We start from the raw sequence: 17806 nt of genomic DNA, 5'->3' as shown, positions 1-17806 counted from the left end.
GTGTGTGTGTGTGTGTGTGTGTGTGTGTGTGTGTGTGTGTGTGTGTGGTGTGTGTGTGTGTGTGTGTGTGTGTGTGTGTGTGTGTGTTTAAACACCAGCCATCCTAAGGGATGTGATGATGTAGTATGATGGCTTAATTTGCATTACACAAAGAGTGTATAACACTGAGCATTTTTTCCTATGCTTTTTATAAAAAAGATTTTATTATATATATATATATGTATATAATAATATACACACACACACACACACACACACATACATATATATATATATATATATATATATATATGAGAGAGAGAGACAGAGAGAGAGAGAGAGAGAGAGAGAGAGAGAGAGAGAACACTGTAGCTGTCTTCAGAGACACCAGAAGAGGGCATCAGATCCCATTACAGATGGTTGTGAGCCACCATGTGGTTGCTGAGAATTGAACTCAGGACCTCTGGAAGAGCAGTCAGTGCTCTTAACCTCTGAGCCATCGCTCCAGGCCTTTTCTTATGTTTATTAGCTATGGTTGGTTCTTTTGGTTTTAGGTTTATGATAGTTGAACACCTTTTCATAGCTTATTTGTGAAGCATGTATTGTCTTTGGTTAAGTATCTATACAGATAATTTGTCCATTTTTATTTTTTATATTTATTTTATGTGTGTGTGTTTTCTGTATGTATACCACATGCATGCCTGTTACCAGCCAAGGTCAGAAAGGGGCAATAATTTGGAAACAGTTAAAGTCTTTTTGGTCCTTAAGACCTGTCCAGCAGAATCATAGCGTTTAGGGCTAATTATTCTTCTACTCCTGAAACCAAAGCTTTCTGAATAACTCACACAGTGGTCTCTGGGCTATGGTATGTTCCTAGGTTGGTTTGTGGGAACAGACGTGATTCCCCAAACCATGAGTTTTTCCTCATCCTCTTGGATAGACGGACTCCAACTCCAACGCTCAGTGTGTTCACATCAGTGTACTGGTTACTGTTCTGAGTCTGTGAGGGACATCTCCGAGGTTGTCTCTCAACACTGTGCTGGTATGCTTAAATCTTACTCATGATTCAAGAGCTCTCATGTGAATGGTTTGGTTTACAATGCAGTAGTGTTCAGAGATGAAGTTGGGGAAGTTTGATGAGGCAACGGTCTGATCTCATGAATGGGTTCATAGATTCAGAATTTGAAAAACAAAATTATGTGTATGCATATGTCTGTGTGGATGTGTGCAGGCGCATGCTCTTATGAGTGGACAGAGGCCAGAAGGGGATACTGGATCTCTGTGAGCTGGAGTTATAAGCTCCTGACTTATTATGTGGCACGGGTCTGAACCTGACTCCTCATAATCACACAGCAAACTCAGGAAGTACTCTTAGCTGCTGGGCCATCTTTCCAATGATGAACATTTTGTTTTTCTTGAGACAGATTCATTTTTTAAAAATTAAAGGTTTTTTTTCTATATATGTATGTTTTATTGAATATGTCTACACATCAGGTGTGTGCCTGGACAAGGCCAGAAAAAAGCATCTGATCCCCTAGAACTGGAGTTCTAGACATTCATTAGCTACCATGTAAGCGCTGGAAATAGTCTGGGATCTCTAAAGAGCAGCTAATGCTCTTAACCACTGGGCCACCTCACCACCTTCTCACAGGTCTATGTAGGTTTACCTGGGACTTAAAATGTAGTCCAGGTTCTCCTACTTCCACCTCCCAAGTGCTTCACAATCATGGGCTTCTGCTACCACCCCTGGCTTGGATTCAGAATTTTTTAGGTAAGTTAGCACACAGAATGTCTAAGTTAGGATTTTACTGCTGTGAACAGACACCATGACCAATGCAACTCTTCTAAGGACAACATTTAATTGGGGCTCCCTTACAGATTCAGGGGTTCAGCCCATTATCATCAAGGCAGGAACATGGCAGCATCCAAGTAGATACAGTGCAAGAATAGCTGAGAGTTCTATACCTTCATTTGCAGGCTGCTAGCAGAATACTGGCTTCCAGGCAGCTAGGATAAGAGCCTTAAAGCACCCCCTCCACCCACAGTGACACACCTACTCCAACAAAGCCACACCTCCAAATAGTGCCATTCCCTTGACCAAGCATATACAAACTATCACACAGAGTAATGACATTTTCATACCCTCTTGTTTTCATCCCCAGACTCCCCTTCGGCATTTATATCACAAATTCAGACTCTACCTATCAGGTTCTATCTATGCTATCAGAGCTTGGAAACAACTCCCAGTGAGCTGCCTTTGAAGGCTGTATTTTGTCCCTTGCTTCTTTCTGTCTCTTTTCCTGCTGCCTGCCATAAGATGTGCAGCACCACTCTCGTGTTTACTTGCACTGTGTTGGCCTGCCAAGCTTGTCTCAGGTACCAGAGAAAGTGGGGTAAATGACCAAGACTCAAAGCTATGAGCCAAATCAAAGATTTCTTTTTAAATAGTTTCTCTCTGGCATTTTGTTATATAACAATGCAAACCTCACAAAAGTAGATGCTTTAGTCTCCCAGAATTCTCAGTTCCAACTTTTTTTTTTTTTTTTTTAATGAGACAGGGTTTCCACCTTCCCTGACACAGTCTCTGATTAACCAATTAGGTGGGCTCCAAGGATCCTCCTATCTCCATCTTCCCAGTGCTAGAATTACAAGATCATGCCACTCCACCTTGCAAGTTTGGTGTATTCTGAGGATCACACTCAAGTCTCCATGCTTGCAAGACAGGCACTTTACCAACTGAGTATCTTCCCAGCTCCCTTGTATTCATACAGGAATATAGTGAACTTTGATCATATTCATACTGTTGCCCTTTTGGGTCCCCTTCCCCATCACATTCTGTATCTCAAATCCCCCTCCCCCATGTATGTGTGTTATGACAGGGTCTCATGCAGCAACTTTACAATATAGAATCACATGGGAAGAGGGAACCTTAATTGAACAGATTTGATCAGATTGACCTGTGGCCATGTCTATGGTAAATTGTGTTCACTGATAATTAATGTGTGTGTGTGTGGAGGGGGGGGACCCAAGCCCACTATTGGCAGCACCATTCCCTTTGGCAGGTAGATTTGTAAAAAACCTGGCTGAGCATGAGTCAGTGAGTGGGCCAGTAAACAGCATTCCTCTGTGGTTTGTTTCAGTTCCTGCCTTGACTTTCCCTCAGTGATGGGACTGTGACCTGGAACTGTAAGTTGAAATAAACCCTTTCCTCACCAAGTTACTTTCGGTCATGGTGTTTATCACAGCAACAAAGGAAACTAGGCTACCCCTTGATAAACCACTCTGTCTAAGTAGGCCTGTTGCTGACTGGGAGAACCACCAACATTCCTGAAGAAAAAAGGTATGATGTAATAGGCTGTGATGTTTTATAACTGTCTGCCTACACAGACTTGAGGGGTAGTTACCTCTTCTCAATGTCCACTTGCTCATGTGGGGCTTTTGATCCTGATGACTTTAAGAATCCAACAGATAGCTCTGGGTTTGGGGAACCCTCTTCCAATTCTGCATTCTATAAAACCAGGTGGTGCTCTGGATTTGGGGAAATCAAGTAAAAACTGGATGTGTAGAGAACGTAAACATAAAGTTGAACAAGCTGCTCACCGAGATGGGCTGTAGCTTCCTGGAACCACAAAGTTTGCATTCTTAGTGGCTTGAGACTTCTGGGAATGGAAACTGAAGCAGTCAGTGGCAGTGACTGCACGCCAGAAACTGAAACCACATTCTAACTTTGTACAAAATTGCCAGCTCTGGCTGTTTTCATTGTGTCTTAACTACAGGAATTACATTTAGTTGTGTGTACTGGAACATCTTCAGAACAGACTGAAACCCATGTAGCCTCCTGCCATTTGTACTAACTCTCAAAATGTCAGCACAAACAACTGACGTTCTAGCAAAGATACAGCCCCTAGAGTCAACAAGCCAATGCCGCTGTGGGAACAAAAATGGGGTCCGTCTAAAATGGCTCTGAAGGATGGGCAAAAGAAGACCAAGAAAAAGCAGACTGGTTTCTCTCTCTCTCTCTCTCTCTCTCTCTCTCTTCTTTACTTCCTTCCCTCCCCCCTCCTTTCTTATTTATTTATTTATTTATTTATTTATTTGGTTTTTCGAGACAGGGTTTCTCTGTGTAGCCCTGGCTGTCCTGGAACTCACTCTGTAGACCAGGCTGGCCTCAAACTCAGAAATCCACCTGCCTCTGCCTCCCAAGTGCTGGGATTAAAGGTATGCGCCACCACTGCCCGACTCTTTTAAATTTTTGTGTGTGATATTTTAACTATGTAGCTGACTAGCCTGGTACTATCTAGCCCAGGCTAGCCTTCAAATTGTACCAATTCTCTTGCTTCAGCTTCTGGAGTGCTGGGATTGCAGACAAAGAACTTGATTTTTCCCTCGAGAAAAACAAAAACTGGACTTATCATTTATGTGAACGCTGTATTGAATCTAGGAGTGAACAGTATGTTAAAGAACATGGCAGAAGCATATTATAAAGACAAAACTAGTCATTAGCCTTACTGGAGTAACATGCTCTTGGAAATGGTTGCTAAGATCTTAAACCTGTTCAGCCTTTTTAGAAAAAAAAAAAAAAAAAAGAACCCTATTCTTTCAGAGAAATAACACTATTTCAGTGAACAAGCAGACTAAAATTCCAGTATCATTTAAAAATGAAACTTCCCTACACCCTTCCTTTTCCTTGTTGTTTCGAGACGTGGTCACACTATGTAGTCCCAGCTGGGCTGGAACTTGCTATACAGAGTAAGCCGACCTTGAATTTCTGGGGGTCCTCCTGCCTCTGCTTCCTAAGGGCTGGAGTTACAGGCGTGCACCACTATACCAGTTAGCTTCAAGTTCACCATCAGTCACTTGTATCAGCAGTGAGATGAACATTTCTGTACTGTTACAACTCTGACTTACCACTAAGCTTTGTATAGGCCATAAAGGTGAGTGAGTGGGGGAGGGGTGGCAAGATAGCTAAAATGGGTAAAAGGTGCTTGCTGCTAATGCCAAGGTGGATGACCTAAGTTCCATCCTCAAACTCATACAGTGAAAGGAGAGGACTAAGTACTCAGGTTGTCTTCAGACCTCCACTCAGGTGTGTAGTACCTGTACACTTATGTGCATGCCTCATGCATACACAAAACATATACAAATAAATGATGCACACTAAGTATACATGGTAAATAAATCAGAGCAGAATGCTTGAGAAAACAGAAATGTATGTTCTGTAACAGCGTTCCTCGGTCAGTCACACCACTTATTCCAGCCGGTGTTCTATGGTAAGTTGTACTTGGAAACCACATGTAAAACTTCAGAAAGAAACTCTTGCCCTTCAAGAAGACAACCTGAGACTTGACGGTGGCTGAGAACACACTGTACACAGGGGGAAAAGGTATTTTTAATGCAATTTATTTGAGATGCTTCCAGAAAAGTTTAAGGCCATTATACAAAAGTATTCATTTCACCAAAACATCCATCCACTCTCTTCCACAATTAATTAATAATTGTGTAAAGGCTGACCCTGACAGAGACCTTTTCTTAACTCACTGGCCACAAGGGCCAGTGGCTCTATAGAGAACAGTTCAGGCTTTCTTCTGTCATCCAGTGTCCTGTCTCAGTTTTCCACTGTGTCTGCCTGGAGCAGGTTTATTCGCTAAATCAGCAACTTGAGAAACAAAATGGTTTTAAATAAACTTGTAATAGAAAAAAAATTCACCATGGTTAAAATCTATAAATACAGAAATATTGCTTCACAGGGTAGAACTGATCATAATATGTCTTGAAAAATAATGCAATATAGCTTGTTTTTCTATTGTTTGCTCTTGTCACATAGCTTCCTTCAGTACACACGACGCATGTACACAATAAAGGGACAACTTTGTATTTTGCTGCTTTCTTTTCTGTAAACTTGATAGATGCAGAAATTAACAAAAACAACTTTTTGGCAATAATTTAGAGTCATTACTACTAGCGCTGTTGTGGGAATAATTGTGTACAAGTCCCCTAAGTTATTTACACTTGCAAGACGCTGTTCTGTGTAGTTTATGAACTTTTTTTTTTTTTAATCCATCCTTGCTCTGTAAATCAAGGCTGGAACAAGGAACTTTCCAGTTTGGCTAGCTGACCCTAGTTAATGAGAGCTAATGAAACTGGCCAAGGGGAATTAACCAGCAGTCCAACTGTAGCTCAAGAACCAAGGCCCGAAAGCAGAGAAGGAAATCCCGAGACCCTCCAGAACTTCAATTTCTCTGGTTCCTACAGGAGGCTTCCGTGACAGTGACATTTCTCACCTCCAAGTCCTTCTGTCTTGTTTGTCAACAGAGTCACGGATGCAGTCACAGTCTTCCACTGGAAAAGAGGAGTGGCTGAGGCTGATGAAACATAATGTTGATGGGGTCACATAACCCTGGCAGATCTTCCCTGGCTCCTGGCAATCTGATGTTGTAGGCTAGAAAAGGCTCTTCTAATGGCAAGCCACTGGCTGTGACAAACACCTCCCACAGCCATCCCCCATGTCAGTTGAATATTCAGAGCAGGCAAGTGCTTTTAGCTCTGTTTTGTTTTTACTGTGCAACTCAGGTTGAACTAGAACTTGGTATGTAGCCAAGGCTGCTATTGAACTCCACATCTTCCTGCCTCTGCTCCCAAGTGCTGGGATTGTAGGCCTGTGCCACCAGGCCTATCTGACTGCTGCTTTTGTCTTGGCCCTCTCTAAAGCCACCTCTGTTTCAGGTCTTTATAGATTGTTACATTCAATTTGCACTGGATGAAACCACAGGCTTCAAAACAAGGCTTCCTCCTTTGCAAAATTAAACCTCAGAAACCCTCAGGGATGTTTTCATGTTTTCTGGCTGAATAACACGGAACCCGAGTTCACTCCAAGGGTTAATTAGACTTTCTGCCCTCCCTTCAAATTCCACCTCAGTTCTCTGCAAAGCTCCCTCAGTGCCAGGACTTCAGCTACTACATCAGAGCTAGAGGAACACTAGGGACGCATGGACAAAGGCCTTGTCAGCCCAGCCCATGCAGAACAGTAGTTTAAGAGACCCTTTCTGTTTTGAAAGTAGGACAATTCAAAGTAACACGGTCAGTTCCTCCACACTCATCCAGATGCTTGTGAGATGCTTGCAACAGGGTAAGGGCTGCTGCAAGCTGACACAGACTGGGCGGCAGTTACAGTACTAGGGACAAGGAGCAGACACGGGGAAATAGGCCAACACAGGCACAGGAGTATTACAAAGTGCCTCTCCAAACCGTTCATGTGTGGAATGCGAACACTGTACAAGTAAGACACAGGCCTGCTGCTAGCAGGGTCACAGTCTTCTGTCAGACGCTCTCCTCGGGCCTACTGTTTGCACAGGAAGCATCTGTCTGTTCCATCCGCTCACACTCAAGGCTGACCTCGCTGGTGTCCATACTGCAGTCTGACTCGCTGTCCGATTGGTCCATCTGCTCAAGTTTTGTTTCTCCCTGCGGCTCCCTGTTCTCAGTGCCAGGACCCTGGGCCAGTCCCTCAGAGTCAAGCAAGCCAGCCTGCCCGGCAGCAGACAGAACTGTTTCTTTGGCCTGACGGATACAGTTGAGCCACTGCTGTTTGTTGAAGGTGTCGTTGGCTTGTAGCGAGTGGGTCTGACTTTGGGATCCATTTTTGAAACTGACTCTGAAGAAGTTTTTAACTAGAAATGAAGAACAGATGAAAAGAGAGTCAATGGGTAGGTATTTGCCAAGACTAACAATACCACACAGAGTGGCCCTAATGTAATGGGTGTACCCTGGGCCCATGCCAGACACTGATGTCTCTTACTGATGCAGGACTAAGCTAGTTCTACCCTGATGCCACACTTATTTGACTGGAGTGACACAGACTTAACTCAGATTTCCTGAAGGGATTAACAACAGCTTCCTGTAGGTTAGAAGCCCTTGGAAGCAGACATGGGAGGGGCTGAGGGGAGAGAAACATGGGAAGGGATGGAGAAGGAAACTGAAGGGGAGATATGATACAATTATATTTAAATAAAAATACAGACCCTATTTTAGAAATAAATAAGCCTGTCAATCTCAGTCTATTCCTTTATGGTTATTATTAGTATTGTTATTTAGAGACAGGATCTCACTATGTAGCTCTGGCTGGCTGTGAACTCACTATATAAAGCAATCTACCCTCAGACTGACAGAGATCCACCTGCCTCTGCCTCCTAAGTGCTGGGATGAAGATCCTAGACATGTACCATTATGCCCAGATTAAGTTCCAGTTTTTCTAACCAGCATTAGGAATATTTGTCCAGCGTAAACTATACACTCAATAGAAACAAGAAGTGTTAAAAGTCTTGGCTTATCATTAGTACCCAAAACGGTGCTCACTACATAAGGATGCCAGATACAGAAAGCTATCATGGCTTCTTATTGTTATTTACTTTAGTCTTGAGGTAGAGATGCCCAATGAGTAGTGCTGCAGGTGCACATGCACCCCAGCTCACAGTTCACTTAGCTTTTTTTTCTTCTGGGGTAGGCTTTCGCTATGTAGCCCAGGTTGGCCTCAAACGCACAATCCCATGTTGAGCTGTGGCAGCTGGGCTCTCTACTTGATTCTTAACTCTCTTCAGCAGTTACATCAGAACAACTACAAAACCTTACAGTATGCAACTAGTGCCCGCAGAGAGTCTGTATGGCACATTAAGCATACTTTGATGTAGCAGTAGGAGACTGAGCCAGAGAGCACCATCTGCATGCAGCTGCACACGGCTGGGCTCATGTACAGTCTGCTACTTAATGCCCAAAGCAATCTCAAAAGGAAAGCAGACGAGTGGGAAACTGAAGGCTCAGAGGTTGAACTTGACTGTTCATCAATCAGGTGAGGTGTCAACATTGGGACAGTTTGCCACTCCTTCCACATTTCTACGGTCAAATCGTTCAGTGTGTCACTGCAGTCCACTACCCACACATACTTCTCTCATTGTTGCTGAAGGCACCACGCAGGGAGCCACCCAGCCGAACTTCTCCATCCTGCAGGTCTTCCAGCGTGAGGTCCTTCACAGGGATGGGCTGCCGGTACAACTGGTAGCAGAGTTGCTCGTTGTGAGTGACAGCTCGGGTGATCACCAGCACTTCTTGGAACAGGAAAACATGGAGTTTCTAGAAGAAAAGAGCCCGCAGGATTATCCTGAGCAACCACTACTAAGTGGTGAGTTTGTGGGCCTCTGCGGCAGGAGGTCTCCAGGAACTAGGTTCAGAATGGATTATGAGCACATGTTCAGATGGGTTTCTAGGAAAACAGAAGTTGGGAAGATTTGAAATATTTCCAGATACACGTATCTACTTATCTACTGCCTTAATTTTGTTCCTCCTTAGGGGCCTGCTGGAGAAAGCCCTTCTACAGTTAACTGTAGCCAGAACCCTACTTAGATTACAGTTCACAGCCTGTTCATACACACACAGCCTCCAGCTCAACCAAGAGAAAACTAAAGGACCAGAATGAACAGGATGGTGAAAGGAATTATTACTTTCCTGGCATCAATACGATTCTAAGAGACCAAGTTAATGATAGTCTACAAGGACAAGAGTGTATATCAAAGCCTAATAATAACTCTGGCTTCCCAAACCCATAAAAATGTGTGTTTCTTCAATCACTGGGCTAATCAACTTTAGCCAGAAACTCTGACTGGGACCCTGCTTGGCCAAGAGGAACCTGGGCACACTGCTGGAGCCTGAGGAAGATGCCCCTCACATCATTCTCAGTAAGCTCAGCAACACCTGGGCTCTCTGGAGAGAGTGCATCACTGACACGTGTTATAGGCAAAGAGCAAATCTCAAAAGATGGAGGCATGTCTCAAACAACATCATATAAGCAAGCTGCCAGTGTGGAGCTGGGACAAGAAAAAAAAATCTCAGAAAATGAAGGCCTGTGTGGAGCTGGGGCGTATCTCTGGTGTTCCACCCCGGGCTCTTTGGAAATGTTCAGGAGTTAAGGTGGAATGACTGTAGCTCTGATGCTGGGCTCTGACTTTCTGGTAGAAACATGTGGGAATGCCAATACAGGACACTCAAAAGAGGCCACTAACAGGGAGGAGTAAAAACTCAAGATGAGAAGCCTGGTTTGAGCAGAGGAAGCACATTCTGAATTATCCATAGTTTGCTATGTGAGGGAGCAGAAATCTGTAGGTCTCCTACCATACACATTCCACAGACTCCAGACACAACTCTCTCTCTCTCTCTCCAGGACCTTGGGTGGTGAGAAGGTACATCTTCCTACCAGTCGGAAGCAGAGGTGAGATATTGCAGATTCAAGGCTAGCTTGCGTTATACAGTGAGTTTGAGTTTAGCCTAGGGAAAACTCTCATTTCAAAATAGACAAAAAAAATAAAAAAGAATACTCAAAGATCATAAAATAGTAAAGCACAAAATAACCAAGTTAAAGGCTTTCCTCACCAGGGTGTAGTGGTGGTAGAAATGTATTAAAAAATATTCCTTTAGGGGCAGGGAGGGAGAGGGCTGGGCTATTGTGTTCAGAACTTAAAATAACCAGGGGCTTTTGTTTCTATACCCCTCCATCTTCTTGCTGAGGCAGACAGTTGAGCTGGGATTTTCTGAGCAGTGTCTTACAAATGTCCTCCATTTCTAAGTCTTCACTGAGATCTCTGGCTGCTCCCAGCTCCCTTTTGCTGTCACTGCTACAGTATTTTTCCTGAAACAAGATTTTGTTCCTAATAACCTTCAAACCTCCAGCAAGAGCCAAACTCAACACCCCCACCCCATCTACTGTCTCTATACTCCAAACTCTACTGCCTGAGGAGCTCATCCTTCTCCATAGGCCCATCTAATCAGAGAGGCCTCCAGCCTTAGCTGGTGTATGAGAAGGGAACAGGCCACCTCCAGGGAGCAATGCTTCTTCCTGATTCTCAAGACTTCCTAGAAAGAACTTTCAAGGAACTGAGTGTCACATCGTGTAAATCCCCCATTGCTTTCTGGAAATCAATAAGAAGCAGAAGACAACCTTCTGGCAGTCAGGAATGCTCTATGACACAGATGCAGGTCCATGTACAGTGGCTTTAGCAGTTCTCAGTTGGCCCCATTACAAATGGTATGGCTGAATCGACAGTTGCTCTGGTAACAAGCTATTCAAGATACCTTCTAACAACAAGGGATGTTCCCAGGCTGCTCACATACGTTGAAAGGGCGTCTCTTAAAGTATTACATGTAATCAATCTCTTCTAAAGTACATACTTTTTTGGAGGCATGTTTTCACTGTAGCTCTGGCCGAACTGGAATCTGTTATACAGATCCAACAGGTCTCACCCCCTCTCTCTAGCTCTGACAGGCATTGAACTTCAATTTATTTCTTGCTTCAGCCTCCCAAGTCCTTGGGATTATGGATCTGTGCCAGTATGTCTGGCTCACTATTTTCTGAAGTCAAAGTGGGACACCAAGCTGGATACAGTGGTATGTACCCATAATCCCAGCTGCTGGGGAGGCTGGGGCAGGAGCATAGCTTGACTCATCCTAGTTTGAAGCTAGTCGGGGCAACTTAATTGAGACTGTCTCAAAATTCAAAAAGTAAAGAGAAGGCTAGAAATGTATTCAGTAGTGGGTGCTTGCCTAGTAGGCCAAATCCCTAGTACCACAATAGAGAGAGATAGGAGGGGGGAGGGAGAGGGAGAGGGAGAGGGAGAGGGAGAGAGAGGGGGAGAGGGGGAGGGGGAAGGAGAGGGGGAGGGAGAGGGGGAAGGGGAGGGGAGGAGGGAAGAGTGGGTGCTTGCCTAGTAGGCCAAATCCCTAGTGCCACAATAGAGAGAGAGGGAGAGGGAGAGGGAGAGGGAGAGGGAGAGGGAGAGGGAGAAAGGCTGAGGGTGGGATAGAAATAGGGAGGTACCATGGGAAGGCCCCAAGGAGAGTAACTACTTACCACACCCCGGTTATTTTTCAGCTCTCCATGACAACACAGGACCTTTGAGCTGTCAATCAAGGAATCTTTCTGACCTTCTTCCAAGTAAAGAAGCCGCTCTTTGTAATAACGGCATTCTGATTCCCCAGTCTTGGTGTTGATTTCTGCCACAATTCCCTGAATGATGTTTATCTATGGAAGCAAATAAGAATAATAAAAATCGGGGGAAGTAAGCCAACCACCCACAACCAGAGGCTTGGAGCCAGCCTCAAGGCTACTCAGACACTACTGTATCTAATGCCGAGAGCTGAGATCCATGTGACCACTGCAAACAAACAAACAAACAAAACCCAAAGCTTTTAATATACTTTTTTTACCCCCAAGGCAGAGTCTCACACTATGTAGCCCTGGCTGGCCTGAAACTCACTATGTAGACCAGTCTGGCCTCGAACTCGCAGAGATTCACTTACTAAGCACCACACTATCTATACACACATATATTTACACCATAAACTATGCTGGGGCTAGTGTTTTGTTACCTTGACACAAGCTACAGTCATTTGGGAAGAGGCATCTTCAATGGAGAAATGCCCTTGCCAGACTGGCCAGTAGTCAAGCCTATGGGACATTTTCTTGATTACTGATTGATTTGAGAGAGCCCAGCCTTTGCGGGTGGTGCCACCTCTGGACTGGTGGTCTTGAGTTGTGTAAGAAAGCAGGTTGAGCAAGCCATGGGGAACAAGGGAATAAGCAGTTGCAAGCCAAGGGAGTAAGCAGTTGCCTTCCATGGCTTCTGCTTCAGTTCCTGCCTCCAGATTCCTGCCCTGGGTTTTCTCAGTTATGGATGAATTCACGGTAACGTAAAATAAACCCTTTCTTCCACAAGTTGCTTTTGGTCATGGTGTTTTATCACAGCAACATAAACCCTAACCAAGACATAAACAAATCTAAAGACAATACATAATCTTATCTGAGTGGGAGAGAAACAAGGTAGTCTTGGATGCTTACAAATTTACTTACACCAAAGCAAGCACAGTGACACATACCTATAACCCTAACACTTGGGATGCTGAGGCAGGAGGACAATAAGAACATTTGAGGCTGCCCTGAGTTACAGGGCAAGTTCCTAGGACAGTCCACAATGAGACCCTGCTTCAAGAAATGAATACCAAGTAAACGCTCTCCACCCACAGCAAACCAAAACAAATAGATTCAGAACAAGGAAGAGATCTCTGAATAGCTGTTTAGTGTTAATTCCTTTACCTTTCTGTTTTCAGCAGACAGGGGATGACGCCATACATCCCCTTTTAAAAAGACCTTACCAGTGATGGCCATGGCTTCTTACCAGTGAACTATTTACGAGTTGCAGCTGGACAGGGGAACTAATCAACCCTTGAGCTGGTTTCCACAGTTTCCTGTGAGTGCCCAGGAAACCCAGAAAGGTTTTGGTCTAGCTCACTATTTTCTGAAGTCAAAGTGGGATACAGAGCTGCTGGGGAGGCTGAGGTAGGAGTATGGCTTCACTCACCTTAGAAACTAGTCTGAGTAACTTAATTGAGACTCTTAATTGAGTTGCAGGTTGAGGGCAGATACAGTGTGCTCACTTCCTAATTTGACTTGGGAACTGAATAGCCAGCATGTCATGGGAAGAGTTAGAAACTCAAATGCTGCAGTGGCCGCTCTGACTACTTTCACACACAGTTTCTTTCTCTGGTATGTGAAAAACTATTGACAGGCAAAACAATGCAAACAATCAACATTCTTACTGCACGCTCAGAATCTGTTCTAACCCACCAAACACGGGGCTTTGTATTTGTATCTACCCAGCACCCGAGGCTCTGGTCTTTTTATACTGAGTCTTGAGGGTGTTTACCCTGCATGATTTCAGAGTTCTAATTACATAAGATAGACTGCACAGCAGCTGCATTTAAGTTAAATGTGTTGTTGTATGTCTTGCTAGGGTTCAACTGAAGATAAGAACTTTCTGGAAAAGGGAGACAATGAAAGCCAACACATCCTGGAATCCACCCTGTCTAGTCCCTTGAGGGACAATGCCATCTACTCACCAGCTCCTGACAAGAACCAAGCATAGCAATGCTCACTGCAGCTGCATCACAAGCAAGGCTGTTTTATGCAGGGAGAATGGTGGGCAGGAGCCTTCTCTGGCTGGGACAATCCTTAGATTTTGAAATCATTAAATAAGTGAATAGTCAACATTCTATTTTAAGCAATTCCCTTTGGTAGTGTATATCTCTAATCCTAGTATTAGGGAGACAAAGGCAGGAGGGTCAGAAGGTGAAAGCTAGATTCTGTCACATGAGACCCTGTCTCAATAAATCAATAAAAATAAATAAATTTAAAAAAAAGAAGAAAGTTCTTCTTGGGGGTAAGTCTCATTACTTCTTCAAGACACCATTAAGAAAATGAGTAATGAGGATGTAGTTTAAACTTGCATTAAAACAAAAAAGCAAGCCTGTCTTTAGATTTAGTCACAGAGTGAAGGGAACCAACTCCCTTGCTATAGAAGAGTCAACAGTCTTCCCCCACTTTCCATAGATGTGGAATTTATTCAGGAATGTGTGGCCAAGTCGCACTGGTACTATGGACTTTTGTGTTTATCAAACACATCCATAACATGCCCAACAGTACAGGGTTACAGACATTTCATCTGGGGTATGCTACACGGGTTATGGAAAGGAGAGAGGAAAACACGCATCCGACTGTGTGAATGGACATACAGAAGACTTGCTTTGTAGACATTTGCAAATGCAAGTTTACCATGCTTCATGCCCAGACCTGCCCTGATAATCAGGCACAGGCTCAACTTTTGAAGGCTTCACACTTTAAGCACAAGGAAATGGGTATCTGGCACATTCCCTCAAGTTACAAACAATCGTTCCTATCTATTTGTTTCTTAAATTCAAACCAGCTCCCATGAAAAAGAGGACAGATGCTTTAAATGGTATGTTTTCCAAAAGGAGAAATCTTCATAGTAAATCTGAGCATAGGCTCATGGGATCCACACAAATCATCATTTAGAGCAGCCAGGGCTCCCTGCTGTGTGGATTCCTGCAGGCTACACATTCACAGCGATAGGATATGGAGGGGAGACAACTAGGTCACACTCTTCCTAGTAATAAAAACAGACATGAATAAAAAAAAATAAAAAAAAATAAATAAATAAAAAAAAAAAAAGCCGGGCGGTGGTGGCGCACGCCTTTAATCCCAGCACTTGGGAGGCAGAGGCAGGCGGATTTCTGAGTTCGAGGCCAGCCTGGTCTACAGAGTGAGTTCCAGGACAGCCAGGGCTATACAGAGAAACCCTGTCTCGAAAATAAAAAAAAAAAAAAAAAAAAAAAACAGACATGAAGAAGTAAGACGGGCCTCATCCCTGGTGCCTGTGATCTCTCTCTGTGTTGGGAACGGCCCTGGTCCCTGTATGACAGGCCTGGCAGACACTGCATGCCTCATAAGTTAGGAGTCTGCGCTCATTCTTCCCCATCCCTACATGGAGACGCCTGGACCAGCTTTGTAACCGCAAGGCCTGTTCATAACAAGACAGCAGCTCTCTGCAATTCCCACAGCAAGAGGGGCTCAGAGATAGAGCTAGCTTTCCACTTCACTGAACAGGACTGTAAAGCATCAGATACAGGAGCAATCTCACAGGCTGTAATCAGTGCTAAGTGAGATATAATAACCCGGAAGGCAATTATATAAACTCAATTTACTGAGTACTTGGGAAATATCATTGATTATTATTTTTATTATCACTATCAAGAACAATTAAGTTCTTTTCTGGGAGATGACAGGCAATTGATTATCCAGCAGCTTCAGGCTTCTGATTCCCAAATCACCTACATAAATGTTCCTATGATTATGCCAGATCAGAAACGAGCCTTTTGAGGTGGTCTCTTAAAGTCTTCATCATCCTTCTACCGCCTTCTATCTTTTCTTTTAAAATGTGTGTGTGTGTGTGTGCCCGCACGTGCACCATGGTACCCAAGTGGAGACCAACTTTCAGGAGTTGGGTCTCTTCTTCCAAAGTATGTTCTGAGAATCCATTAGGCTAATGTGGTCATCTTACTAGCCTTCTTTCTGTTGTTGTGTTTTTTGGTTTGGTTTTGTTTGTCTTTGAGACAGGATTCAGATCTTCTTCAGACCTGGGATCAAATCAACTCCAGAAATTTTCCATGTTATGTAATTAATTCAAGCTTTTTAAATAGTTAGATTTAGGGTTTAGATCCCAGCTCTATCATTTACAAGATGTGGCACGTTACAATCTGGGACACGTTACTCTCTGTTGAATAGAGGACCAAGATGGTCTGGGGCAGTGGTTCTCAACCCGTGGTCTTGACCCCTTCGAGAGTCAAACGATCCTTTCACAGGAGTTGAATATCAGATATTTACATTACAATTCACAACAGTACCAAAGTTACAGTCATGCAGTAGTAACAAAAATAATTTCATGGGTGGGGAGTCACCACGACATGAACTGTATTAAAGAGTCACGGCATTAGGAAGGTTGAGAACTACTGGTCATGAGAGTAAGGGAATGGGGAAGCAGTGAAAGGATGGCCAGGCATGAAGCTGTAAAAACCAGATCAAGGAGATGGGGGCTGGTAAGCCCTGTACATTGATCCTGTAGTCCTATGAAAAGCTGGTTTTTAACTTGCTGTGTAGCACAGAATGTCCTCATACTTGGGATTCCCCTGCCTCTCAAATGCTGAGGTTACTGGCCCTCACGAAACCCATACTCAATAAATGTTTGCTGAATGAGGGTGCAGTAGCAAGTAGGAAGTTTGATCAGGCACCCTACTGCATTTGGGGACAGATGGGAGCTAGATCTTAAACAGATGCCCTTTCACAATGAGCTTTGGGCTAATTAGAAGCCAATTCCCATTTTCTTACTAAAGACAAATTTTCCATTTAAAATCTCCACAAAGATCATAATTCTCTCAGTTAGCAAGTTCTCTGAGTTATACCAGATTAGAAGGGCATGAAAAACATCAAGAAATATGTAAAACCTGAGCTGGGTATAGTGGCACATACCTATAATCCTAGCATCTGAGAGGCTGAAACTGGAGGGTAGAGAATGGCCACAAGTTCGAAGCTAGCCTAAATTACTAGTTTTATACTAGTCCGGGCCTATGTTAGATATACAAACAAAAACAAACAGGCAAACAAACAGGCACACAAACACAAAACCAAGTGGATCTTAAGCTATTTCATGTAAATGGTTTGTTTTATGGGTTAGAAATCTGTGATATATCAGGCCTGAAACCCAAGACTTCTGTGTATAAGGTACCTACTGACCTGACCCTAGCCATTACAGAGACCAACACAGGAAGAGGAAAAGAAACAGGCAAACTCACAGCTTCTTCCAGGTGCTGCTGGTCTGGATTATCATTTGGCGTATGCCTCAGGATTTCTCGAAGAAGCAGAGGATACTTCACTAGCCGGCTCCGGGGAATATCAAGGAAATTCCAGAGATCGAGTTTGCGGCTGAAGGGTGATTCTAAGCACCGCTGGAGGAAATCCTGCACTCTGTGATCCTGCTTTTTGTGGTCCAGCAGGGCTTTGGCAGCAACTTGATTGCTGCAGTAGCTGTCATAGGAGCTGAGACAAGGCAGCTGGGAAGGAAACATAAAGAGAAGGCTGGGTGTCAGTGTCACTGCTACAAGGGCCAGGTCAGGAATGAAAGACATCAAACCGGTCTCCAGACCCAGCCACTGTTCTTTTATCTGTAAAGGTGTAAAGAGACTAACTAGTAGGCTCTTCAAAATGACAGACAAGACCCAATTCATTAGATGTACGTTCACTTTTTAAAGATCCCTATCAAAACGTGTTAGCTTTTGCTGCCAATTTAAACTGGAAACAAAAGAATCAGTATCGCAGATGCATACAGAACAGGGTGTGTGTGTGTGTGTGTGTGTGTGTGTGTGTGTGTGTGTGTGTGTG

General features: G+C 43.8%; 1 protein-coding gene across 4 annotated transcripts in view; it reads right to left on the bottom strand.

Moving 5' to 3' along the window:
• Positions 1-5358: 5358 nt before the first annotated feature.
• Positions 5359-17806, bottom strand: part of Arhgef3 (Rho guanine nucleotide exchange factor 3) — a 287557-nt gene continuing 275109 nt past the window's right edge. For all 4 annotated transcript variants that reach the window (XM_028754050.1, XM_028754053.1, XM_028754051.1 and 1 more), the window contains 4 exons: positions 17221-17478; positions 11870-12040; positions 8916-9102; positions 5359-7646 (listed from right to left, as the gene is read on the bottom strand). In XM_028754050.1, coding sequence (XP_028609883.1) covers positions 7297-7646; positions 8916-9102; positions 11870-12040; positions 17221-17478 — 966 coding nt within the window. In that variant the 3' untranslated portion in view covers positions 5359-7296. The remainder of the gene's footprint in view (positions 7647-8915; positions 9103-11869; positions 12041-17220; positions 17479-17806) is intronic.

The sequence above is a fragment of the Grammomys surdaster genome, unplaced genomic scaffold (genome assembly GCF_004785775.1).
Source record: "Grammomys surdaster isolate TR1022 unplaced genomic scaffold, NIH_TR_1.0 125979, whole genome shotgun sequence".
Taxonomy (NCBI): domain Eukaryota; kingdom Metazoa; phylum Chordata; class Mammalia; order Rodentia; family Muridae; genus Grammomys; species Grammomys surdaster.
The sequence above is the reverse complement of the archived record's forward strand: the minus strand, read 5'-3'. Positions and strand labels throughout refer to the sequence as shown.